Genomic DNA, 25,565 nt, shown 5'->3' with positions numbered 1-25,565 from the left:
TTTTCATGGAAGTATAAAATGCGAACAGAATCTTTTCTGCTTAAGTCATTACTTGCTCAAGATCTCTGGGCCATTGATGACGGTCATGTGAGCTCCAACCTCATTGGCTATGGCTCGCCCAATCATGGTCTTCCCTGTGCCAGGAGGGCCATGGAGAAGAACTCCCCTCGGAGCCGGAATTCCTACGAGGAAGGAGACACAGGCCATGAACCAGATTTGCTTTTGGCATCAAATACCCAAAGTAATAACTCACATTAAGTCCTGTTATAAATCACACATGTATTTGTTTTCCAAAAGATGTCACTGCCATTTGGTTGAAATGAAACATTACAGACATGATTTTCTGGCGTCCCTCAAAAACAGCGGCTATATTGTATGTTCGTAACTGCACCATATAAACCACTGAACGTAACATTAATAAACATTTGCACTACTCTCTAACCTCTCATCAATCTGGGGAGTGTGTACATGAGATCCAGACAAACTCCATACAGTAATATTACTGTGAATTTACAGCTTATCTACTGAAAAACCGAAAAATCATTAATGTACTCTATACCACTAACTAACAACACACATCCTTAGGCCAACACTTACATCACACTTAAATGTCTGTGGACTGCTTATCTTTATCTAACACACTAAAATAAACTGCAGTGCTGACTGGGTAAGGGGCGCCCCTTTCTGCATACCATAGCTTTTGAACAGTTCAGGATGCTTGAGGGGGAGCTCGATGGTCTCTCGGATGGTGTCCAGCTGGCTGCTCAGGCCGCCGATCATGCTGTAGGTGACCCTGGGCGCCTCGGGGGCCTTCTGCTCCCGTTTCTCCGTCAGACGGTCCTGGAGCCTCAGTCTGGTGCTGGCAGCCACGCAGTAAAAAGTGTCACTATCGGAGACGCCACCAGGTGGAGCCGTTGAGGCAGCGTCCGAGTCCAGCAGCTTCGGTCCGAACGTCCCGTCCCCCAGCTCTGAGCTGGCTATGCTTTCCGACAGGGCGTCTGTGGGGGTCTGAGGCATGCTGGGTAGTGGGCTGTCTCCGCAGACGGGCACACAGGGGGAGGGTGCGGCAGGCCTGACGGGGGTGCTAAGCGCTGGAGGTGCACCTGGTTTAGCAGGGGTGCTGCAGCTCTCGGAGATGCTCTTGTCCTGGTCCTCCAGGTTCAGGAGGCTGAGCTGGAGGGAGACGTCCAGGGAGCTGGAGCCCAGCGTGGAGTTCTCACCCGGGCAGGTCGTGTCCGCCTTGCTCTGGGCAGCAGTCCGCTCCAGGGACAGTCCGTCTACCCCCCTCACCTTCTCTACAATTACACTGCAGGGGCGGCCAAAGAAGGTCACAGACAGGGTGTTTCCTGGCAGGACTATCCGCCCATCTAATTTAATATAAAACATATATGTAAATAAAGACAACACATGTTGACTGTATATTCTGAAGTTTTGAAACAGAATGAAAGAAAATGAAACCAACTGAAAAACAGTTCTGGTAAGCACATTAAGACACTCCATCTTACCCAGGGTCCGTAGAAGAAATCTGCTGAAGTCCTCCATGTTGAGAGTACTGTCCTCTTGGCTTGAAAGATGCAGTGAGTACATTCAACAGTTAGATAAATAATTGTCATCACAAACTTTATGTTTACTGCACTGTCTCAAAACCTTGTCTCAAAATGTTATGTTCATAAATTCCACCAGCAGATGGCGTCAACTGCTTACTTTTTTTTTTTTACTAAAACATACTTTCACAAAATGGGAATAAACATTCAAGAGTTGCAAACTGTCATCAAGCACTGAAAAAACTATTGCTCTACAATCACTTAAAAATACACAACATTATTCTCATCCTGCTTGTATCTTTTCTATCATAATTATCAAGACAAGCATGGGAGCTACTACTGCAACATTCTGTTTATAGAAAACTCCAAGAAATCACATCATTTATACTAGTAGAAGTACATAGAATCAGTCCTATTTTTAGTGTAGTGTTATTATAGCCACACGTCAAAGAAATTCACAGCTAGCCTACAGTTGCATATTTACTTTGAGATGTTAAGCTTTAGTCTCAACAAAAGTATCAAGTTCACTTTTAAGGCCTAAAGTGTTTCTTCTGGTCTCTTACCAGAGGGAGAGTTCAATCTCCTCTGCTTGCAGAATGGGCCCTGTCACTGGGCGGAGGAAAACTCCATCCCCAGGCTTCACACGCAGGCCTGTCTGGATGCTTTTTGTGAGGCCTACTTTCCTTGAGGGGAAGGCTCCAACTGGCCACGCCAAGCACACCTGAACAACACAACACAAATGCATTCATTTTCATACAATTGGAAGTAATGTACAAGCTTCCTGTTCACGATCACTATATCATCACTGTTTCCTTTGCATTCGGTAGGAAAGGTCATTGGAAAATGTTGAGTACTATGACTTATTACAAAGGTCCGGTTACTAAGCCGAGATGAATGACTGATCTATTACTAATGTTATTACAGCTATTTAACCAGATTATCAGATGATAAGATGTATTTCATCAGCCTTAACAGTAGAAAAAAAAGCCACATCCTGATGACACAAAAAGAAAAGTGAACCTCAGAAACAACTGCTCAGAAGTTTGACTTGTGATTTAAGTATATCTAAATGTTGGAGTCTATGGTCCTGGAAGGGGGGAAAAGGACTTAATCCATGCCTTGGACACAGCAATTCTTTAGTTTGACATACCTCCTGTTGACCTGTGGTTGAGGATAGCAGAGCTGGTCTTCCGATGCACACACCTGCTGACTTCATTGTGTTCAGACTCAGCTGTGCTAATTGGGACCTACATCTTTTAGGGACTTTTTCATCAGCTGAAATACAACATACAACAACAAAACCACATAAATAAGGCACTAACATACGCAAAGAATAGATCAGAGACATGTAGGTAGGATAGATGAGATTCAGCCTGACTCAGCAAATCAGCTGTCAGAGTTGTAATGGTCTGCCTTCAAGAACGCGCTGATGTCAAAGGTAACTTAAAAAAAAAATAAAACTAATTAGCAATGCTTTGGAACCAGGTGCAAATATAACCATAGAGTTAATTCATAGTTGTCAATTAGTTTACAATAGGCTACAACTATTTGGGATGATCACGTCGTAGATACATTTACAAAATGAAATCTAATTCTGCATACAAACGGCTATGCATTACATTTAATGTTCTGCTCAAAGTCAACTTTCAAATGATAGTTCGCTACGAATGCTGCCTAACTTACTGTTGTTACCTTTCTCGATGAAGTCGGTAACACTTAAAGCTCCGTTGCTGTAATTTCCTCCAACTCCAGAACTATCTGCATCTTCTGCACTCCTAAGGCTTGAGTTATCTCCGTCGCTTGCTTTTTTACCTTTGCCTTTACTTTTCTTTGATGACATTTTCTAAACGAAATCAGGGGAGCATCAGTAACTAAGTGGTTCATTGACAAGCATGCAAGCAAGCACGGTCCATGCACATGCCGCACAAAACGTAAACTTCCTGATCAGAGGGGTGAAAGTGCATCCCCGCCCTCTTTACCGTAAATGAGGAAAGACAAGCGTAGCGACACATAATTTGACAAAGACAACTATGGCTTAAGTACTATGACCATAGGTTTACGAAAACGTGTTTTTCGTAATTATAGCCTCCTCTAAATGAATATTAGGGTTTTGTCATTTTTTAAAAAGGTTATGAATATTAGGGTTAAAAGGTTGTTATATTGTTCACTTTCTAGTTCACTTGATATTCTATAATATACGGTATTTATACAACTTTTGGACCTGACTTTATGTAAGCTGGTAACCGTGGTGCTAACACAGCATAGCTGTAGTATTTTTTTTATTTATCGACCATCTGATGAGATGGTCCGGCTTTGTAATAAATTATTGCCCACTTTTGCATGCATACTTTCTAAGCAAAAGTATGCACTTAGCGGGCTGTCATCGAGGGCATTGCGCCCCTTCTCGTGTTTCGGTAAGCAGTTCCAGCTTCACAATGAACAGCCGACGAGTTCTGTATTGCCAGGGAAAGTGGACCGGTTTGGTGGTGTGACTGTCCGTGATTTCCCACCGGACATCAGTGAAGCTGCCTTCAGCAGTCTTCTCAACGGCAAGTCAAATTTAGGAGCAATTTGTTTGTTGTTGTTGGGTAGGCTAGCTATTTATTGGAAGACATTTCGCCATATATTTTCGATGATCTTAATCAGTAGCCTACTCTTGCAACACAATCATAACAACGACCATAATCACATAGCTATTGCTTGTGGGACACTATACCAAACTTTACACGTTAACAGTGATTTCTGCTCTATCCTGTAGTCTTCAAACTGAGTATAGCCAGCCAGAGATCAAGTTCACCTTGGCACCAAGTGAGAGAACAGAAGCTGAGCTAGAGCTCAAAGCATCCTTTTTTCACAGTGCTGTCTGTGATCTTCACCCTACAGTCTGTGCTTTGCACTGACACATGCATTAACTACATGGGCTACACCTATGGCTGGAGGAGCACTGAGAAGGCATCCTTTTTTCACAATGACTTAGTCAGCCACTCATGCAACAGCAGCCTAGTTTAATGGAATACAAATCATCCACATTCTTAAAAGTAGCTTAAAGTTATGTAACATGGGGCAATTATTTTATTTGGGATGATGTGCTATAAATTTCCTTGTGGCTGGTGTTAACCCACAATCACTAAATCCAGCCACTGCTTTGCATGGTAACAGATTCTTTGGCTTCATGGAGGGGAGAGGGCAAGATTGCCGTATGGCTTCACATACCCATCTCTCTCAGCCGACTGGCGTCTGCAGCAGCTACACACGGGTTCACCTTCCACCATGCCCGCAACGACCAGGCTGTACTCTGCCTGTGGATGGGGGAGGGAGAGAGTCGTCTGCCTGGGTTTGCCACTCACCAAGTCGGGGTAGCAGGTAAGCTGTCATGCAGAGAAGCAGCTCGGGTTTGAAGGCCTCCAGAAATAAAGTGTTTTTTTTTTTCTGGTGTGTGTGTGTGTGTGTGTGTGTGTGTGTGTGTGTGTGTGCGCGTGCGCGCGCGTGTTTAAGTATGTGTTGAGTATCTTTTCTTTTTTTTTCCTGCCCTGATGACCAGCCATTGAACCCAGCATGTGCAGGCCTTTCCCCTTGTTATGAGTCATGACAGAGTTGGTGCGCCTCTGGCAGAATCATTCTTCGTCGCACAACCACAACCTGCCAATTCACACTGAGAGTCAAATCCAGAATTACAGGAGATCCAGTTCATTTGACCCGAGTCATAAATCCCTAAGCTGCTGTGCAAGGTAGAGTAGTATGATCAGCACCATCATATTCAGGGGTCAGGATTAAATGGCTGCATTAAATGCAGAGGTGCACTACATGGCTCCTTGTCAGAATCTCACACTTTCACACTGACCTTTGCCAACCATCTTAACTTTTCCACTGGAAAAGGGACCTGTCAGCTAGATGGGAGAGGAGAGACTGAATGGTTTCCTATTTAGATCATTTAAAACAGCATATGTCATAATTCTCAGTACAAATGTCCCTTACCATATTCTTCATTGAAGCATTTATATTTCAGGTTTTTCACTCAGTGCCGATAGCTGGACATAGCTTTTCATTGTAACAAATATGCTATATGTACTCAGCAGTGGGTTTTTCGGCCTTCTCAAAAATCCACTTTGGTCAACATGAATGGGTGTAGAAAGCTATGGGGAAGATGATTGGTTCTGGACATGAGCCCTCAGAGAAATCTGCAGTCCTAGGTTTAGCCAGCAGAGGGCAAATTGAGATTCTTTTTTAGGATCCAACACAAATATTCCTGAATGAACCAGTTCGGGCATGTCGGAGCATGTCTGTCCAGGAGATTTGTCCAGGATGTCCAAATTCGGTCCACAGGGGCCACGGGGTCTTCTGGTTTAGATCTTGCATTCTTCTGAAGGATCATCATTACTGAAAGAGATTACCTCACCTTGTTCATCTGGGGGATGTATTGTGTAATTTGTGAATATTGAGCGCAAGTGTGGTTTTAGTTGGTTTACCACCATTCCATAATCCGGGAACATGTTTCGGACAATTGTTGCCACTAATAGAGAGCTGAAAAGGCATCTGTTCAAGCTTCACCCGTGGTGAGGCAGAGAAATTATTTGAAGTTGCCATCTATACTGACATCTACACTGATGCAGATATAAAGGAGTGACGATGTGGATGTGGTACTGTTAACAATCCTTATGTTAGAGGCAGGAAGTATTAATAAAAGTGTTGTTAACCTTTTATTAACCTCTTAAAGGTATTGTGACGATTAACAGATAATATGAACAACTGTCAGTGTCAATCTGCTGGAAACTAAAGTCACTCATTGGTCACTCTATGTCCCTCTTCAACACCATCATTTGTCATTTAGTAGTCCATGTCATCTTCTGGACAGGTGGTAGAAGGCCTCCCACATTATCATAGTCTTGCTGGGGAATAACATGCTTTCAGCTAAATCTCTGTAGAATGAATAGCCTATGTATGGTCTTTTAATGGGCCCCCATGGAGAAATAAGGGTGCTAGACATTCCTTAGAGAACAGCATTGCATAATGGAGGTCTTTCATATAGCATGGACTTAGAATTTGGTGTGGTTCTCTGGTGAGGCTGTGGTGAAACAGTATGTCTTGTCTTCTATCAGTGCTTTGGGCCACTGGGGTCAGAAGTTGATTGAACCTTTCTCATTTTGAGATCTCGATTTGTTGAACTTGTCTGTGTATAGCACTATACTTCCCCTTCAGTAACTGAGTGTGTTATTTTTAGTGGTGCTTTATAGGCGGCACGCTGTTTGTTTTAGTCATTTCCCTTAACAATTGTAACATAAGCGGCCTTGCATAAAGCAGCACCAGTGGGATGATGACAGTCTCCTTGGCGAGCCAGCTGGACTCCTTCAGCAAAGTAGGTCATTTAAATACGGGACTCTCCTGCAGCCATTTTTCTGGGAAGTATTTGTTTCACCAGAACCATTACTTTCACCAGCATTTTGCAATACGTATGATTCATAATATTTTGATTACAAGCACAAATAATCATGTTGGATTAGCCTCTTGCAATTGAGATGTTGATTGAATGTCGTTTATCACATTCAGTTAATTTCTCTGCTCCATAGAGGGTTGAGCCCCTGACCTTCTGTGGGTGTTGTTGGCAGGACGCTCATAACACTGAAGCGGCAGGAGTTACACAGGCTTTAGAAAATGACAGTACTTGAACTCTACTGAGAGTTCACCCAAAGGCTCCCCCTCCCTCCTCGTGCATTTGTGTGTGTTTGTGTGTACAGTACGTGTGTGACTCAGGGACTCACTGTCAGCTGTTGCGGACTGTCCCTCTCAGCGACCTACAGATCCTATTGGTGTCAGTTGCATCTTAACTTCATCCCACAGGAAGTGAGCCACAAGCAAAAGGCTTCACGGCAAAGGAAGTTGGGGCGGAAGGCTGGCTAACGTTCCCGCACGGGCCACCATAATGACAGGCTGTGAACGTGTCGCGATATACAGTGGCCGGTGGCACGGATGACCGCATCGATTTCCATCGGAGGGGCCAAGAAGGGCAGAGAGGGCCAAGTGACAGAGAGAGGGCTACCCAACATCCTGATATGCCCCACCCCTCTATGCCCCACCCTGTACTGTGTGTGTGTGTGTGTGTGTGTGTGTGTGTGTGTGTGTGTGTGTGTGTGTGTGTGTGTGTGTGTGTGACAGATAGAAAGAAACAGAGAGGGGGATAATGAAGTTCACTCTCTCTGAAGCCATGCCCTAAAAAAACTCACACACTGATTCATAAAATCACTAAAGAAGGAAAAAAACATGACAACTATCAAAGACATGCTTTTGGTCGCCTCCTCATCCGGCCTAGCATGCCGTGAGAGACAGCAAATATTTCACAACAGTGGCTCAGTGACTCAGCCCGGCCGCCCACCTTCCACCATGGCAACGCTGACATCGACACTTGACGCCGACGCAGGCACTGACACTGACCAGACCGAGTGGGATACTGAGAGGCTGAGGGGGAGTCTTACCGTTTACATGCAGGACAGAGGGAGTTATTGTTTACAGAATATGAAACATAATCCTCAGCCATGGCTCAGTCTTTGAAGGTGCTTGTATGATGAATGTTTTGAATAACCTAAACAGAAACAGACTGTGTGTTTCATTTAGGTTAGGATTCACTATTTCGCTGGCGAGCTGTGGTTTGGTCAGACGGTTTCTGATGAATGACCTGATGGGATTCCATTACATTTATTTATTTCACACCTATCCAGCACACAGCATAGTTCGTCTCATTAGTATATGTGATGCTGCTTGGATACTGCATCCATTGCCTTGATGATGCTGGTATCTTGTTGCACCAGTTAAGTTACAGGAAAAAGATCAAGACACCCATATTATCACCCAGAGGGAAGGAATACTCTTTTCTGATTGACTGGTAGGGTGTTTATTATTTCTGAATAATGGGACATCTATGAAGTAGATCGGGGGAAAAAAAGTGAATTGCCATTCCATATCAATGCTTATTAAATGGTAACTATAACAACCATTGGAAACAACGGTTGAGCCTGGAAGCAGGCTTAGCAACAATGCAATCAGCTGTAAACAAGCTGAGCCTTTTAAATGCTATAAAGGCATGCCTATTGCCTATAATGGCAACTGGGGGATAAGCAGGATAACGGCCTTCGAGATGTCCTGATATACGGAATTAATGGCTCTGCCTCCGCCTCGTCCATTAATTCCGTATATCGGGACACCTCGGCGGACGTCATCCCTTACTTGTATTCCAGACCTAAGAGTTATTTGCCACATACCTGTGTGTGAGAGAGAGATAGAGAGAGAGCAGAGGCGTCGGACTGTGGGTAAAACCAGTACTGATTACAAGGACCCCAAGGGAAGGGAGGGCCCTTAAAAAAAGTCTGGAATATATTTAATTATATTTATTATGGGGCCCATCAGGACTGCCTATGCATAGGGCCCAGGATCTTGTGCTACGCCCCTGTGTGTGTGTGTGAGAGAGAGAGAGAGAGAGAGAGAGAGTCTCTTTTGACTCCCTGTTGTTGAACATGTTTTACATGATGTGCTCACGATGTGTTCACCAATGCATAATGTGACAGTTTTTTGTCCTCCCAATCTTGGCAGGTTCTACGAGTGATCACTCCACACGGGTCACTAACAAGAACTTGCTTTAACTTCAGGCTCTTCCAGACCCGCTAATCATATCTCTATCCAGAGGCTTAGGCTTGATTGCCTGGAAGCTGTTCCGCTAACATTTCCATAAAAACCAAGGAACTGATTCATTGCAATGATTACGTTTAAAATAAGTTTCTTGCCCTCCCTCTGTCCCAAGGAGTGTGCATGTGTATGAGCGTTTTCGTGTGTGTGTGTGTGTGTACATGTACGTGTACGTGTGTACTTACTTGATTTTGTGACTTATCTTTGTTACCCAAGGTGCCGTTGTTGATGAGTCCAAAGGGAAGGTCTTAGTTGTCCAAGACAAGAACAAGGTAGAGTGTTTTGATTTAAAGTATTCCAATGAACCTTCCCTTCCCCTCACACTGACCACCATCACATAGGAGGAGAAATGTTACAGACTGACGAGTAACTGCTATAAGATGGTCACCTGCCTAAGATGCATGAATTCACAGCTGGAACAACCACCTAATATTGAGGGCCTGTGTTATCTTTAAACTACTGATTGAAAGAATGCAATACCAACTAGAAAAGGTTTTTCCCATTGGAGATGTGTTCAAAGATATGACTATTAATTTCAAATATGTTCATGTAAATCTTTTCATGACATTCAACCAAACAATCATGACAATAAAGAGCGCTTATCACATACAACTTTTAGTCACATTCACCCCATACACCCCTACTCCTCTTTTACATCGGCAACACGTGAATACCGTGGTTACTAATACGAGAGTCATCCTCTGACCTGAATGTAAAACAGGAATTTCAAATTTCGTGAAAATTGAAAACCTCTGTGGCACAGATTAAGTCCTTTAGTACACCTGCCAAGAGGATCTGAGTAATACGTGAAGAATGTCCATCTAGGTCTCTAAACAGGCCGGGCTGGCTTGTTACCTCCCACTCCTGCTTAATGGCCATCATTAAGTGTGTTTGTTTAAGCCATGCTCACTAACCTCCCTGTCTGACATGTCTCTCTGGCTGACTTATGTAGTTCAGTGCTTTACTTTGAAATATGTGACAGAATCCTTACACACTTGACGCACTTGACTTGGTCCGTGTAAATAATCGCCTTTTAATTAGGGATTAACTTTGGTTAGATGTTCTCGATCACTTCTCATATGAAAGGGCTTAGCGTTCATACGGATGTTCATTCATGAATAAATCATTCACCAGCCATCCCCTCCTCTATTCTCCTCTGAAACAAACTCCAAGTAACTCCAAGTACATTCCACTAGCATTTCAAATACATTGTTTGCTGTGTCCCAAGAACCTTAATAGCATGGTTTCAGATGGACCATCTTTTCTCTGAAGGGGGTTTTAAGTTACTGAATTTTTCCTCTGTTTTCTAATGTTATGTTGCCAATAATTCAGGAATTTCAATTTTTTCAGACCTGAAATTGAGCTTTTGTGGGAGTAGTGCTGCAGGATGTGGGATGTTTAGAACATCAAACCTCAATCCCATCTGTATGGGATCATTAACAAATCTATGCATCATCAGTGCTGATGTGATATTTTTTTCCCCACCAACATCCAGTGAGATTCCATAGTTTATGAAACCTTTTTTGACTTGTGTCTCTGTAAAATCCATCTGTGCTTCCAAAGTGCTCCAGCGCTCTTGCTGACGATCCAACGTGGTATCTTTCCTCCAACTCAACTCCCATAAATCACAGGGGTCTCTTGGCATCGGTGTGATTCTTTCATTTCTATTATTTACAGACTAGTTAAAACCATTATGTGTACCCCCAACCCCCTTTCCACTTTGGTTTGGAAGCGTCTTCATTTTCAGAAGTGGTGGCCACTGTTCTTTGGAAATGAGGTTTTATCTCTCCTTTCCTCCCAAACTCAATCCCCTCTTCCTTGCCAGACGCCAGTTCCTCTATTATCACTTACTGGAAGGGGGCCCCATGCGTCCATTTTGGCTCTGTACCATCATCACTGTTGGCCAGTTTCCGTGTGGTAACTTATTCCAGGTTTATATTGGTGCAAACCAAAAGTGAGCCGCGTGAGATGGACCCAGCTATTATCTCTGTGTGAGGAGAGCGGAAACTTTGTTTTGCGGGTGCAATCGCTCAGAGATGTGAGTAACCGAAGCGTAGGCAGCACAACAATGACGTGTATCTCTCAAATTTCTTGTTGAAATTGGCCCCCAGAAAATGTTCTAAGTATTCTAAAATAGCTAATCCCATAACAAAAGAAATAAAATAGTGATATCTGGTGTTGTTAGAGTGGCATCCCATCATTGTTACTAATGTCTATGTTACAGCACAAGAAAACAAGCATGTAAGTACATAATCGTCTGAGAAACTCAAACAATGTAACACTGTTAGATTTCACTAGAAATGTTCTTGGACTGAGCACCAAAGGAGAGGGGATGTGCTGACTCTCTCCCATCCCCCACCATTCCAGCCTCAGTTGCTCTGCCACTCCATAATGCTCTCCAGATTGCTGCCCTGTAGCTACTTGCACGGCGTGTTTGACTGCAAAGCCTTTCGTCTGAGTTCCAAGCCCACTCAGCCAACTGTAGCAGTCTCTTGAAAGGTGTCACGGTGTTAAAATCATCAGTCATTGGTCAGGACGTAAAGATTTCCTAAACATTTTTTGTATGTAACTTAAACTTGTACCTGTCTCTTTCCAGTCATCTGAAATGACTTTTTTTAGACTCCCCTGACCTATGTGAGTATACTCAGTAATACCATCACTCAAAGATGTAGATGTCAGTCTTTATTGTACACATAAAATATGTTCAGAAAAATAGCATTATTTTAATGTTGACAAGGTTTAAACATGTTACAAGGTTAGATTCTTTGTAGTTCTGAAAATTGCATAAATGGCATTACATTTCATAAAATAAAGCTTATTAAATATATTTTTTAAATCTTCCAAAGGAGAAAACTTAAAGTGTAGCTTTCAAATACTGTTGTCAATTCCAAAACTATACAAGTAAAAATCTATGTTATAATTTAGAACTAGCAGCATTTTGTCTGTTTATAAATAACAGTAAAGAAAGATTAATCATGATGTGGAACTCAGTAGATTCTTAAGTTCATTTAATTGGCTTTACAGCATATTCACAAGGAAATCTAATACAATTAAGTGTTAGCTCTTCTCTATAGGAAGTAGGCAAGCTATAGATAACATGATACAAAACATTGTTTCAGAGATATGTGGCATTGTTGGGATGGACTATGAAGTATGTCTTTGACGTTCAGATGTTATGCTTTTCAGACAAAAAACGCCTGGAAGTTTCCTGGGGGCCTTTCCGATCCAGGGGAAAACATTGGTAAGTACCTTTCTTCCACATACTGGAGATCATTTCCTCAGCAGTCACACATGGCAAAATGTTAAAAAAAATTGTATTCTAACAGAACAGTACTGTGTTCATCTTGTCAAGAACCCAAACTTCTGGTAGCTGCTCTCTATTCACTCTATACATTGCTGAAATGTGGACTTACCGTGGAATTGCTTGTGGGGAATGCTAAATTGCTCAGCGGTTTGGTCAGATGTTAGCAATGTGCTAAGCCAATGGCTTCCTCTTTAGTGGGATATGGAAAAGCTCTAATTGTTCCTTGTTGTTCCAAGGTATTGTTAGCTTGTCAAATTCTGTTTTTCAGATTTTTAGAATCCACCTATCACCAGTCATTCTCTTCTGGCTTTAAGCCCATATATTTTTGGTTTATGGTTTAAAACCCTATATTCAGTTGATTTGGCATAAAAAACGATTTTTTGGCATAATCACTTCAAATGAAAAGATCATGTTGTTATCCTATGCAAAATTGCATTTAATGCTAGCAAACAATTTTTTAGCAAACAATACTCTTAAAATATACATTCAAGTATTGAAATGTTAAAATGTTAAAACTAGTAATAATGAGTGACAGTCTCTTTCTGTTAATATTTACAATCATTCCAAAGCAGCTTTAAGATATAACTATTGAAATATGCCTAAGAAGCATTTCATTATAATGATAAGCAAAGCCATGAAACTTCTCTTGTATTAAAAAAATAACTCACCAACTTACAGTAACTTTGTAGCCACAGAAAACATTCAACTAAAACCATTTCTAAATACAGAAGAAAATAATTGATGAATGAATTGATGTTTAACCACCTCCTGTGTAACCAAACTGTGCATTTTCATATCCACATAGTAGTGAAAACACAACAGCATCTTTTCTAATTGGGGAGTAACTAGTGGAGAGGTGGAGTCAGCGATGCAAATTCAGAACAGTTTTGTAAGATCTGATGACAATCTCATCACTGCACCTATCTATGCAATAAGACAAAACTCAACCATTAAAATGATGATGAATATCACAAAATGGCCTCCCTAGATCCAGCAAATCAGGGCAATCAGTCTTGCCCATCAATCTTGTCTTAATCAAGGCAATAGGGGTGAATGGCTAGTGGCCTGGCATTGGGATCCACTCACTGAGAGTAATGAAAAAGGGGGTGTCTCATCGTTTTGACTTTCAGAATGGTTGTCTGATGCTAACTTTAACTGTAGTCATCAAATAGGGATTTATTTATTTATTTATACGAAAAATGTCATTTGTACACTTCTGTCAATAAAGAATTTCAGTCAATCGATTAATTACTCCATTCTTATTTGCCTGTTTCGTAAGGTGTAACGGCCGTCCGCGAGGTTTTCGAGGAGACCGGGGTGCAAGCCGAATTCCGCTCCCTCCTGAGCATCCGGCAACAGCACAGCCATCCGGGTGCCTTTGGCATGTCCGACATGTACCTCATCTGCCGCCTGAGCCCCCTGACCTACGACATCAACTTCTGCACCCAGGAGTGCCTGCGCTGCGAGTGGCTGGACCTGGCCGAACTGGCCAAGACCTCCGCCACCACCCCCATCACCAGCCGCATCGCCCGGCTCCTCCTCCACGGACTCCAGCATGGCTTCCACCACATCGACCTCGCCGTGGAGGAACTGCCTGCCGTGTATTCTGGAATGTTCTACCAGCTTTACCACAGGCAGCTACCAGAGCTCACCAAGCAAGCCTGATGTGGCCGTATACCCACCGGGCACAACCAAACCAAACCACACCGCACATCAGCTGTACTTGAAGGGCTGACCGGTGGGCGGATTTTCACACCAGGCCGCGGTGTAGGCACAGATGGTTATGAACTGTTACTTCAATAAGGGATGAGGTGTTACTGGGGTGATAATCACTGGACAGGATATTACTCTCATACTGAACCACATGCCCTCTCACTTGTGGTAATTCTGCACATGAATCAAAGGTTAATATGAGGATGATCATCAGGTTAATATGAGCTGGATCATCCCAGCAATACTGGGGGGGGGGGGGGGGGTATTTATGATGTTATTAAAATGCCAAAAAGTGTCAATGCTGAATAGCAAACAACAATTTGCTATGCTGAAGTTAGGTCTGTATTGTAAATTAGGTCTGTATTTAACCAGTGTTAAATAAAGTTGGACCCCTATGAAATACCAACATGAATTTTAAACTATCTGTGTAGTGTAAGTAGTTCTCTCTTTCTGTCACTCATTCTTTACAACCTAATATTGTTACAAGCATTCATATTAAGAGAATAACGGTGAACCATTCAGACTATATCAAAATACACCATTCTATAGTAATCAAGCAGCCATAGTTAGACTCACATTTTGTTATTGTAGTGACATTCCCATTGGTTAGGAACTTCAGCTGCAGGATCAGTCATTACGCTGCTGGTCGCACAGACCGTATCTTCAAGTCTTTTTCACATCTCTCAAAAAAAAAAACACACACACAAGATCCCTTTTGAGACATTAAGGAGCAGCTCCTAGGTCCGGGGTACAGATCATTTTTTGGTTGACATTGGCAGGAAGAGAATGGCCTTCTGCCCGAGTCCGGTTTTGGAGCCGAGCTTGAACTGGCCATTCCGTTTCAGTGCCACGTACCAGTCCGGGTACTTCCTGGACCTGTAGGTGTTGTAGTTGTTGGACTCCAGGCGTTCTAAGAAGTAGCACTCGTCTGTCGGTCGTCTCTGAATGGGGTGAAAATGAAATGAGACATCAGAAAGGCCACATTTTACCACAGTAGTCCTGCGGCCAAATTCAGAGGTACTTTGGTGCTGAGGAGCACAATCAATGTTAAGCAAGCAAGCAGCAATTATTTAAAAAGAGGAAGTGAAATATATGACGGAAATTGATATCCTATCGTAAATGAAGCTACAGCCTAATAATCAAGAAAAATAATAATAAAAAAGGTAAAAGTCCAAAGCAGTATAGTTAGAAATATAGTACCTATAATTTATATTGACTCAGTGAAAAGAAAAAAGTTTCCTAATGGTGGACTGCCAATACCCCTGAGAGTAAGGCTTCCCAGAACAATGTACGTTTGACTTTGGAAAAACAGAGAAAAGGACCGTGACGCCTGCTGTCTCCTTCACATAAGTAATTCAGGAAATTCCTGAGTGTACTGTTCACTAGCTCTAACACTAGTTCCCTTTATAGATGCTGTTGGCCACTTACTGTATTTGTCTTTTTTTATCATCAATATAGCTTACAGATGCACTGCTGAACATAAGGTATGCTCTGCTGCACCATGTTTGTCAGAAGAGTATATGTGTTGATTCATATACTGCCAAAACTGTCAGGAATCGGAGACACTGCAGGACAACAATACTTGTGGTATAAAGAAGTCGCCGTGGCAAAAATAGTTCACCGTGCTAAAGTGCAAACTCACCCACCATGACAAACAATTTCACTTATCTCTCTCAATACTGTGTCAGGCGAGTGGTAGTGTTATTATTATGCAATAGTGTGGGCATTTTGCATCCCTCTCTCCCTTCAGTGTGCTTCATGAATGGAGAAGGGGGAAAAACAGGGAACACACCAAGAAATACTGTACACAGCCTAACAATTCTGTGGACAAGGGCGCAAATGGCCGATGACATCAATTGCATCTGGCAAGAGTCTGCGTTGCCATTGGAGACCTCTTTCGATGGCCCACGCCCATTCCAAAAAAGAGTGGTTCCACTGTAGAGGAGTCTGCCGGTGTCTCGGCACTCTGAGTTAAGAGAGGCTCTGACTTTATGGTGAAGGTACCTTAACTTCACTGCGACTGCACTCTAACCTGTGGTCATATTTTCCTGAACGAACAGTTCTTAAATACATGATGAGTCTATAAATAGACATAATTTGTCCTCGGTCGTGTTTAATAGGTAGACCTCGGCGGAAACTTGGCAGTGGCGTCCGTTTCATATCATAGCAAAACTTTACCCGACTTGGCCCTACTATAAAGTTTGGGTTGATACAAGACACGTTGTGAGAAACAACGACATCATTTTTATCACTTCAGTAAACAGATTTGAACATTTTTAAACATATCATGGGTTTACACTCTCAGCTTCATAACACTAAAAGTCATAGAGAGTAAACTTGATACTGTAGGATTCACTTCACAGTTAGTATCACTGTCTAAATAAGGGACTGGACGGACATCTTGGAATCATTCAGTGGAATAGCTTATGGCTGGTTATAAACTGACAATGAATAAATCCACTTATTTACTCCAAACCTGTAAAAACAAGATCTGATAACGTGTGGCTCGGCATCTCCCAGGAGTGAAATGTGTGTTAACAAGTCCTTCCTCAACTGACCACATCAGTGGAGGTGCCATGTGTGTGTCGGTGGGTGGCCAGGAGCTATTCGTTAAGGCCCCAGAGCAAAAGCTTTGCCCAGGCTTGAAAGGAGTTGTGAGGTAACCCTCAAAACCACAAGACCACATATATGCGTCCACTTTGTCTGTCTGACTCACCCATGGGAACTTTATTCAGCACAGAAGGCAGTAGCTGGCCTCATTAACTAACAAGGGGGTATATCGGCCAAGTGAGTATCTAAAACAACCTTGGATTAAAGTTTTAATGAATTTCCAGGGAAATAACCTAATTTCAAAGTTCTTGGACTCCCCCCTGGTGAATTCCACTCTTGATCAAGCCACTGAGTAGCATTGTGTCTGTACTTGCTTGTAAACAGATAATGTGCGCAAAATAATTAAAGTTGTTTTGTTTACAATAAAGCTGCTTCCATTCGGATTACAGTTAATGGCATCCTGTGAGGTGTTATTGTGTTGTGGCATTTGCCGCTGCCTTTCATCACACTCAGCCACTTACCGCTCCAAAGAGCCTTCCGTCTCCACTCATACCCAGGTAGCGGTTCGCACAAATGCCTTTAATCACCACCTCCCCCACGGTGGTGGCCTGCAGCTGAAGTTTGACTAGAACCAAAAGAAAGAGTAGAGAGAAAAGAATGAGGAAAAGGAAAGACAGAAAAGAAAAACAAGTAGCCAATGAATCACAGTGGCATGCTCCTGTTTCCAACTTTTGAAAGCAATTAGTGGATTATTACTAAAGTTGTGTCTGAGTATGACCAGACCATTAACCCTGACTGGACCTGCTTATTAGATTAAATTAGAAACATGTAGTTGTAATTGACTCATTAGACTATAGATAATTGTACAAAACCACTTTCATTTTCAGTCTTCCAACTAGGACAAAGAAATAATATCCACTAATAGTCCTTACTTCTTTCTCTTCTTTAGCAACATGTTAAATTGCTGAGTACAGTTAATTACAGGAAGCTAAAAGGACATGTTTTTGACAGCAATGAAACTGTCCAAAGAGCTACAGTAGGTGTCTATAATTATAGATGTAGAGTGTGTGTTGTCTGTATTATACTGTAGCCTACTGAACACTGAAGACATCAACCTTACAAATTATATTAAAAAGGTGCATATCCCAGTTGTCTGAAACCTGACCTGTCCACACAAAAGAGTCTGAATGCAGGCCAACTATACTAATGTGTGTCATAGATCATGCATTCCATCTTAATTGGTTCCACCACGAGCGGAAGGCAGAGGAATCCTCGGAAACATCTGTAGACATCTCTTCATCATCACACACCCACTCAGTCTCAAAGGCTTACACCAGCAGCACATTCAAAAAATGTGAAAATTCAATTGTGTTTTCAACCAAATATGTATGGTGTTTCAAAAACATCATCTCTGTGGGAGAGGCTACAGATAGGAGTTTTTAACTGACCAGTGGAGTTATACTGTATTCATTGTTGTCCATGCAGTCTGGTACCATTAATAAGCTTGTTACAGCTGTTTTCAGTGCACCTGTTCAATGTCTTAATACGTAGATAATCGAATTCCTACTCCCTAGCTTGAGAACACTTGGGGCCCCTGACCTATGGTTCATGGGAGAGTATTACAGGACACAGGAGGCAACCTGAGGTCAGAATAGGTCACATGAGGTCAGGGCTACAATCAAGAATAGAGTCCACCTCAAATTACAGTCAGCCAAGGACGGGGGGAAGACAGTACAGCTCTCTGAAGCGATATTGCCAATTTGTTTGTATTCAGACCAAATTTGCCAGGACAAAGTGAAAGTGAAATTACACTTAGTTACTTTTTCATTTACTTTGTCATTTTTTTCCAATTATGTAGTTGATACAATGTTAGTCTGATTATACTGATCATATTATACAGATTATAGCCTACTGTGGTAACACCATGGTATAGGGTCTCACTAACTGCCTGGGCAGGAGTTGTTAAACACTGACTGCCATTGCTACTGAGCCCAGAGCACGGAGCTCTGCTCACTGAGAGAGGTTTACATAATGAATGGATGCTCCTCACTGCACACGTAATGGGGGACAGCTTTCCACATGGTGGAAAGTGGAAATGAGTAAATTCATGTTTCCTCGCCATTAGCTGTTTGTTCATTCATTTAATTTACCAGCTCAAACGTTATGACATGTTTAAATGTATTTTTGTCCCAGTCTCCTGCAAATTATGTGTCTACCTTGGACATTACTACATGACACAACAGTAACTAAACAATTTTTGCTTTTTATGATAGAGCTTCATAAACGTTCACTTACAGAGTTCTACTATAACTAAGAGTGTGTATACAATGTTAACCCACAAAAATGCATTAAAACACTGCATTTGTATCTAATGAGCTCTTTAAACAAAATGTTGTTGTATTTGAACAAGAAAAATAAATGGAAAAAAACCAAAAAACATCCAGAACATGATTGGCAGGATATATTTATAAGTGTGGGACAGTTTCCCTCGGTGCGTAACGAAAACACTGGATGGAGTGCACTCCAGTGAGTCGGAAAAGTCACATCAGTAGCCCAGGATTAAGTTCCTGTGACACCTAGAATGGTATAAAGAAGCTTTGTCTGGCCCCTTCTCCCTTGGCGCCTCAGAAGGAAACGTGACGACCCAAGAGCACTTACTGTGGGGGTCGCTCTTCTCTCGGATTCCATCCACTCTGCCGTCGGAGTTGATCCGCAAAAAGTAGCCCCCGTTCTTGCAGTAGAGCCTCTTGGGATCTTTGAAGTTCCCTGGCGGGAAGCCTCCGCTGCCTCCGTCGTCCGGGTTTGGCGGCAGGGTGGTGATGTCGCCGGTAGCCATGGCCCCCCCTGCCCTTCTCGGCCTCCCTCTGCCTCTCCCTCTCCCGCTCGGCGCTGCGGCAGCCCCAGAGTGGCCTCCCAGGAGCGGCCTGCGGAGTTGCCTCCGCTGCCTCTGCTCCGGCTGCTGCTGCTGCTCCTCCTCCACCTTCCGCTCCTCCGCCTTCCTGCCGCAGAGAGAACCTGATTCCCAGTTAATCAGCCGAGGGTCAGAGAGTCCCTTTGTGAGAGGCGCCCCCTCCTCCACTGCTGCATGCCTTCTGCTCTGCAAGGAGAGCTCTGAAGGCGCTGAGGTGCAGGGCAGTGCAATTGCAATGGAGTGGGCCGGGAGTGGGAGGAACGCCCCAAAAACTGTGGATTCGGAGAGAGACCCCTCTGCTTCTTTCTTCCCTCCTTCCTCTGCAGAATGCAATCTGAAAGAGCCGAGAGACAGCTAATGGAGCGCAGGCAGCAGAGTCAGGGTAAAAGGGAGATGCATCTGTCTCCTTCTCGACTCGCCCTCTTTCCACTTCTTCTTCTTCTTCTTCTTCTTGTGCTGAAATGTTTACAGCTGGGCAGCTGGCACGCCTACGAGTAGACTTTCCCCGTGGGCCTCCAGTCCGCATGCGCTTGCCACACACCCTTTCACTTTCTCTCTCTCTCTCTCTCTCTTTTCCCCTTTCCCTTTTTTATCAGCGAATCCAGACTAGGAAAGAAAGAAATGGAGGGAGAGAGAGGTGTGTTTGTGTGTGTGTGTGTGTGTGTGTGGGGGGGGGGGGGGGGGGGGTTGAGGCAGTTTGGAGGAGTCTGGTGCTAATGTTTGAAAAAATGAGGCAGAGAGAGAAGCACTTCTATGAAACTGGATAGCTGCTGATATAAAAATAAAATTCAACAAAAAAGCCCTTTGAAGTGTGTGTGTGGTTTCAAAGCTAGCGGAAGGTTTGTGTATCTGACCATGCTACTATCATGCAATTAAGATCCCTCAATGTCTTTCAGGTTTGCAGCAGCTAGGCTATTTCAAGCAGCTTTGGCAAAGAACATCTGGCTTCAAAGTGCCTGGCTTCAGATGGAGATTCCCTGGAAACAATTGGGATTGGTGGTCACTTGAATATCATTGCACATGGTGCATTAATGCAATGCACCGATCAGAACGCTCACCACAACAAAAGGGACTTTGAAAAAAGGCATGTTGTGGATGATAGAATGATGGTTTTCCATGTTTGATCAAGGTTATTCCAGTGGCATCTTTATTAATTGAGAAACACTCAGGAAACAACAACAATGACTCAGCATTGCAAATGATCATAGCGAGTGGTCCATTCAAAACACATGCTAACCAATACCAAATAAATTAGACATCCAAATATAAGCTTCCATTTATCATTCATTTACACTCATCAATAGTCAATTTGTGGATTCTCTGACGGTAATTGAGGCCTAGTCTTTAATTTTAGCCTGAGCTCCACCAACGCACACAGAAAACCAGTGACGAAACATGGGCACATTATGCACACATCTCATCGTTGCCCATGTTTACCGAGTCTCGTGAATGGGCCTTTTAACATGTGGCTGCACTTCTCTCTGACTGTTTAACTGGGGGCAGAGATGTCATGCTCTGCGCTCTAATCATTTACTGGCCTCTCTCCCCCCTTCCACTGCCCTATTTGGGCAAATCCATTTTATTCATCCAGTCAAATGTGCAGGGTGCTTAATGATCCCCCCCGCCTCCCCTTTACTGTGAGAAAAGACCTGCTAGTTCAAACCTTAGCAGTCATTGGTTGGTTAAAGAAAAACACTACTGTTTAAGAGTGACTTTAGTGTGTCTCGTTCAGAGAAAGAATGTTGACCTATCACACGAAGCGACAAAGGGGTCCTTTCATGCTCTGCATGATGGATTTGTCATCTCACAACATGACACAGCGCGGACATCCTTTTTAGTCATAAAGCAGTCAAAAGGGCCACAGTTCCAAAACATAGTCCTGACCTGACAAACCAGACTAGACAGTCTCAAGCCAAGCGTCTGCAGCCTCCCTCCACGTTTCCAGGCCAGGTGTTTGGAATGGAAGCCATAAAATCCTGTGTGCAGACGAGGACCAATAATACTGTGCATGACAATCCCAGACCATACAAACAACACTACAGCCTCCAATATATCTGTGGCACATATTTGTTCTGAGGGTGTGTTCCAGACAAGTATGTCACATCAGGGTGGGTGAATAGTCTTTTAGACAGCACACATTCATGGTTTCGAAATAGTGACCTTACAAAACAACTGGCATTACCTTGTGTTGATCAGAGATTTTTAAGTGGTATAAGGGAAGTGAGTCCTCCACTAGAATTCAGTGGGCCAGCTATGGCAGATCCCCATAAAAGCCATAAGGTTTGGCTCCCCCTAGTGGCAAAAAATACACTCATTTGTACCGATCAAACTCAATATCAATGTAATCTGTTTTCTACCAACAACCCTGAAATGTGGACAGATTAACACAGTGGTACAAATACTGGTATGATTTTTATTTCTCATTATTCCATCTCTTGATATTATACACTACAAAATAACAGTTACAAAATTCTTCAGGGGTGAAAAATATTAAATATAAAAGTAATCTACAAATTCTTCACATACACAAAAGGACACATTACACCTATTATTCAAAGAACCATAAAACTATGTGATTCAAAGTCTTCTTTAGCATCAAAGCCAGTGATTATTTCAGAGTCAGTTTGAAGCACAAGGAACACCAGATCAAGAGCTCTTCTCCAGGCTTCCATCTTTACAGTCACATTATCATACACACTCTCACAAATAGTGTCTGAACTTGCCCCTTCATTCAAATTCAATCCCAATATATTCACATAAGGACTTGAATCTCCCTTTAAGTCTTTTAGTCGTTTATTGATTTGTGTCCATGCATCTACTTTAGATGAAACCTGTGTACCATTACAAAGAAGAGTGGAAACATAGTCGACCAAGCCATCCATCATCAGCTGAAGCACCTTCCCTACATAAGGCTCTCCTTGCCATTCATCTTTGTCCCTGTTCCCAGAGTTATCAATGCGCTTCTGAAGTTCATGGATGCAGTGCAACTCCACCAGGCCCCCTCCAGGGAGGACTCTGCCGTCCTTCAGCGCCTGATGCAGGTGGTGGGCGCAGGCCCAGAACTGGTCCTCCAGGGACTGCAGCTTCCCGTGCACCGAGCTGGTGATCACTGCCGTCACCAGGGCAGTCTGCTCAGCCAGGACGCTCACCGCCGTGCTGGAGGACTCTGTCCGACGGCCGCTGTGGCGGTACTCCCTCCACACCTGCAGACGCACGCCGGCACCAACGCACCGCTCGTTCACCTGGGTGATGTAGGAGACTGGGACGGCGCCGGTCGCCCGGGCGAAGTCACGCAGCACGGCCGGTTTGACCCGCTCGATCACCAGAACGTCATGCCTCCAGCAGTGGTCTGTTAGCTGCTCAGAGGCTACTCCATTAACCAGGACAACACTGACGTCATACTTCAGAAGGGTGGCTAAAGCACTATTCACCCACTCATGCTCTCGACTCACTCCGTGTACATCACGTTTATCGGTTACATGCCTGATCCCTGCTGGGTTATTGAAACCCAGGTGGCGATATTTATCACTGAGGTCTCCATTCAGAAGCACAATGTGCATCCTCTGGTCTTTTAAACGACTGACTATGGAAGCCTGCTCAGCAGACATCAGGACCACATAACCAGACATAACACAGGCATGGTCCTCTGGCAGACCTGGTAGTGGACATGTGACCAACTTACTGACATCAAACGTCCTGTGTGATTGCCCTAGTCCATTCATCCTTGACTGAATCCTGCTTGCTTGCAGGACTAAATCCATTGCTTCGTTGCAACCGTGGGAGACAGCAAAAGCAAGGCTATCCAGATCTGTGTTTTCTGAAATGTTCAGTTGAGACACTGGCCTTTGTGTGGTGGGTCCTTCCGATTCAGTGGTTTCATTTGAAGTGAAATGTCTGCTGTGTGTGAGTTTTATTTTGCTTCTAGCAGCTTTAATTCCTTGTGTCCCAGTCTGTTTGCATAGAACCTTTGAGTTGCCCTGACAAGTGGGCTGTGCTAAAGGCATAACATTTGGTTGAAGCTCAGACACCGGACAGCTTTCAGTGAATGGGTGACCATTGAAAGGAAGATCCTCAGCATGGGGTTTCAGTGCACTCCACTTCTGTGCAACTCCCAAATGAGGGACATCTTCAACAGGGACAGCTCTGGCTCTGCAGACCTGCAAACAAGTATCCAAGCCCTCAGACATGGCAGAGAGGATGTGTCGAACAGCGATGCCTTGGTGAAGGCACTCCAGAGCAGCCCTGCTCCACGCTCCGACCAGGAAAAGCAGAGGGCCCGTCCCAGAATGGAACACCTTCTGCTGTGCCAGGACAGTCTCACTGAGCAGCTGCCCAACTGAGCATGTCAGGTCCAAATTCTCCAAGAGTCGGAAACTAGAGCATACCATGACGGAGTCCCCGCTGGTGTCATCTTTGATAAATTTGTACCTTTTACATGGACCCAAGAAGGTGTGTGCAGTTGCTGCCAGTGTTACTAACTGCTCCAGCCCTACATGGCGTCTGTTGTTTGTTCCTGAGGTGTTTTCTGTATATGACATCTGTAAAATATGAAAGGCATGTTAAACATGTGTCAAACTAAAAAGGTTCATTCTTGCTAGAGTTCGGAATAACGTTGGTTTTCTTGTTGACTTGTTTGACAGGTAGGCTAAGTGATAACTTTTGCAACACCCCAGAAATGACAGATGATCATTCATATTCAGAACTAGGTTGCCATCAGTGTGCATAATGCAGCGTATTTATGTAGCCTAATACAGAAATGCATCGTTGGGACTATTTAACCTTTAGCCTACACACGTTTTTAGCTTTCACAACACAGTAACTAAGTTAACGTTATTCCTCATTGTGTTAGCAGGATTAGCCTGCTAACTGGCTATAGTTAAAAATTAACCAAAGAAGTCACTTTGGTAAACGTAGATGTACTGTCAGAGAAGTAGACACTGTGTGCATACTTTGACAATGTCCAGGGTTTGTTTGTTTTCTTTTTAAAAGCAGTAACTGAACACACACCTCTTTTAGGTCCTGTTTTCCTCATGTCACCGACTTCCTTTCTAGCCTTTTTGATTAGTCTGGCCTTAATGCGCATGTGCGATATCTCCAGACTGACTGGTTGCTAAGAGACAGGGCGTGTTCGTACGGCTCTGGTAAGTCAGCTGCGCAGTTGTGGGTTTATGTATTTTTTGTCAGCCATCGAGTTATTTTGAGAGCAAAGACTGCAGATGGATTGCAAACAATACTCGGATTGTGCTTGTTAAATAAAGGCTATACACATTGATTGCCTACTCATTCCAATCATTATTTTTCTTCGGGGAAACATGCTCTAGTCGTCTGGGACTGGGTCACTGTATCAAAGCAACATGCTTTCAAAAAGTACAATTTGCTTTAAAGAAGCCCTATGCAACAATTTTAGCAAAAATGACCTTAATTATGCAGGTTGAGAGTCGTTCGGATGGTTCTACAACACTTTCTGGGTTGTTTGGTGGGTGCTTCGTCTCCCTCTATCGCTTCTCCGCGGAAAAACCGAATATGCAACTTTCTGAACCCGGACCGGATAAATCCGGATGTGACTCAGTGGAAGTATCCAATCGCGCCTCAAAATGTAGTCAGATTGTAGGCTAGTTTCTAAGAAGACTGCAAAACGGACGCCGACTTGGCTTACAAGGATACAAGGAAGTTTGTCACATGCATATAGTTACTGGATGTAAGAAATGCAGTGAAATTATGTCTGGTGTCAGCCTATTTGTGCATTTAGGGGGGGGGGGGGAGTGCAGTAGAAGTGGGGTTTTTTGGGGGACTTACTTTTGCAAGCAGAGTACTGTATGCATGATGTATGTGTGAGTGATGACAGTGAAGATGTGTGTGGGCAGAATAGAAC

General features: G+C 43.4%; 4 protein-coding genes across 5 annotated transcripts in view; 1 reads left to right on the top strand and 3 right to left on the bottom strand.

The window, feature by feature from the left end:
• The window catches only part of spata5 (spermatogenesis associated 5), a 98,711-nt gene extending 95,237 nt beyond the window's left edge, over nucleotides 1-3,474 (bottom strand). For both annotated transcript variants that reach the window (XM_042074827.1, XM_042074828.1), the window contains exons 1-6: nucleotides 3,237-3,474; nucleotides 2,695-2,819; nucleotides 2,108-2,265; nucleotides 1,506-1,564; nucleotides 693-1,367; nucleotides 53-182 (exon numbers count right to left, since the gene is read on the bottom strand). In XM_042074827.1, coding sequence (XP_041930761.1) covers nucleotides 53-182; nucleotides 693-1,367; nucleotides 1,506-1,564; nucleotides 2,108-2,265; nucleotides 2,695-2,819; nucleotides 3,237-3,384 — 1,295 coding nt within the window. In that variant the 5' untranslated portion in view covers nucleotides 3,385-3,474. The remainder of the gene's footprint in view (nucleotides 1-52; nucleotides 183-692; nucleotides 1,368-1,505; nucleotides 1,565-2,107; nucleotides 2,266-2,694; nucleotides 2,820-3,236) is intronic.
• A 298-nt stretch (nucleotides 3,475-3,772) lies between these two features.
• Nucleotides 3,773-14,654, top strand: nudt6 (nudix (nucleoside diphosphate linked moiety X)-type motif 6). The gene is made up of 5 exons (XM_042074718.1): nucleotides 3,773-4,093; nucleotides 4,704-4,907; nucleotides 9,432-9,487; nucleotides 12,402-12,456; nucleotides 13,799-14,654. Exons 1-5 carry the CDS (start codon nucleotides 3,847-3,849, stop codon nucleotides 14,182-14,184), a joined length of 948 nt encoding a protein of 315 aa, XP_041930652.1. The 5' UTR covers nucleotides 3,773-3,846; the 3' UTR covers nucleotides 14,185-14,654.
• fgf2 (fibroblast growth factor 2) lies at nucleotides 11,885-20,185 on the bottom strand. The gene is made up of 3 exons (XM_042074719.1): nucleotides 19,441-20,185; nucleotides 17,304-17,407; nucleotides 11,885-15,173 (listed from the first exon to the last, which is right to left on the bottom strand). Exons 1-3 carry the CDS (start codon nucleotides 19,616-19,618, stop codon nucleotides 14,988-14,990), a joined length of 468 nt encoding a protein of 155 aa, XP_041930653.1. The 5' UTR covers nucleotides 19,619-20,185; the 3' UTR covers nucleotides 11,885-14,987.
• A 1,924-nt stretch (nucleotides 20,186-22,109) lies between these two features.
• Nucleotides 22,110-25,031, bottom strand: bbs12 (Bardet-Biedl syndrome 12). Its single transcript, XM_042075315.1, has 2 exons — nucleotides 24,701-25,031; nucleotides 22,110-24,231 (listed from the first exon to the last, which is right to left on the bottom strand). Exon 2 carries the CDS (start codon nucleotides 24,229-24,231, stop codon nucleotides 22,246-22,248), a length of 1,986 nt encoding a protein of 661 aa, XP_041931249.1. The 5' UTR covers nucleotides 24,701-25,031; the 3' UTR covers nucleotides 22,110-22,245.
• Between the last annotated feature and the right edge of the window lie 534 nt (nucleotides 25,032-25,565).

The sequence above is a fragment of the Alosa sapidissima genome, chromosome 20 (assembly GCF_018492685.1).
Source record: "Alosa sapidissima isolate fAloSap1 chromosome 20, fAloSap1.pri, whole genome shotgun sequence".
In the NCBI taxonomy this organism is placed as follows: Eukaryota; Metazoa; Chordata; class Actinopteri; order Clupeiformes; family Clupeidae; genus Alosa; species Alosa sapidissima.
Note: the sequence above shows the minus strand (reverse complement) of the source record. Positions and strands in the feature narration are given on the sequence as shown.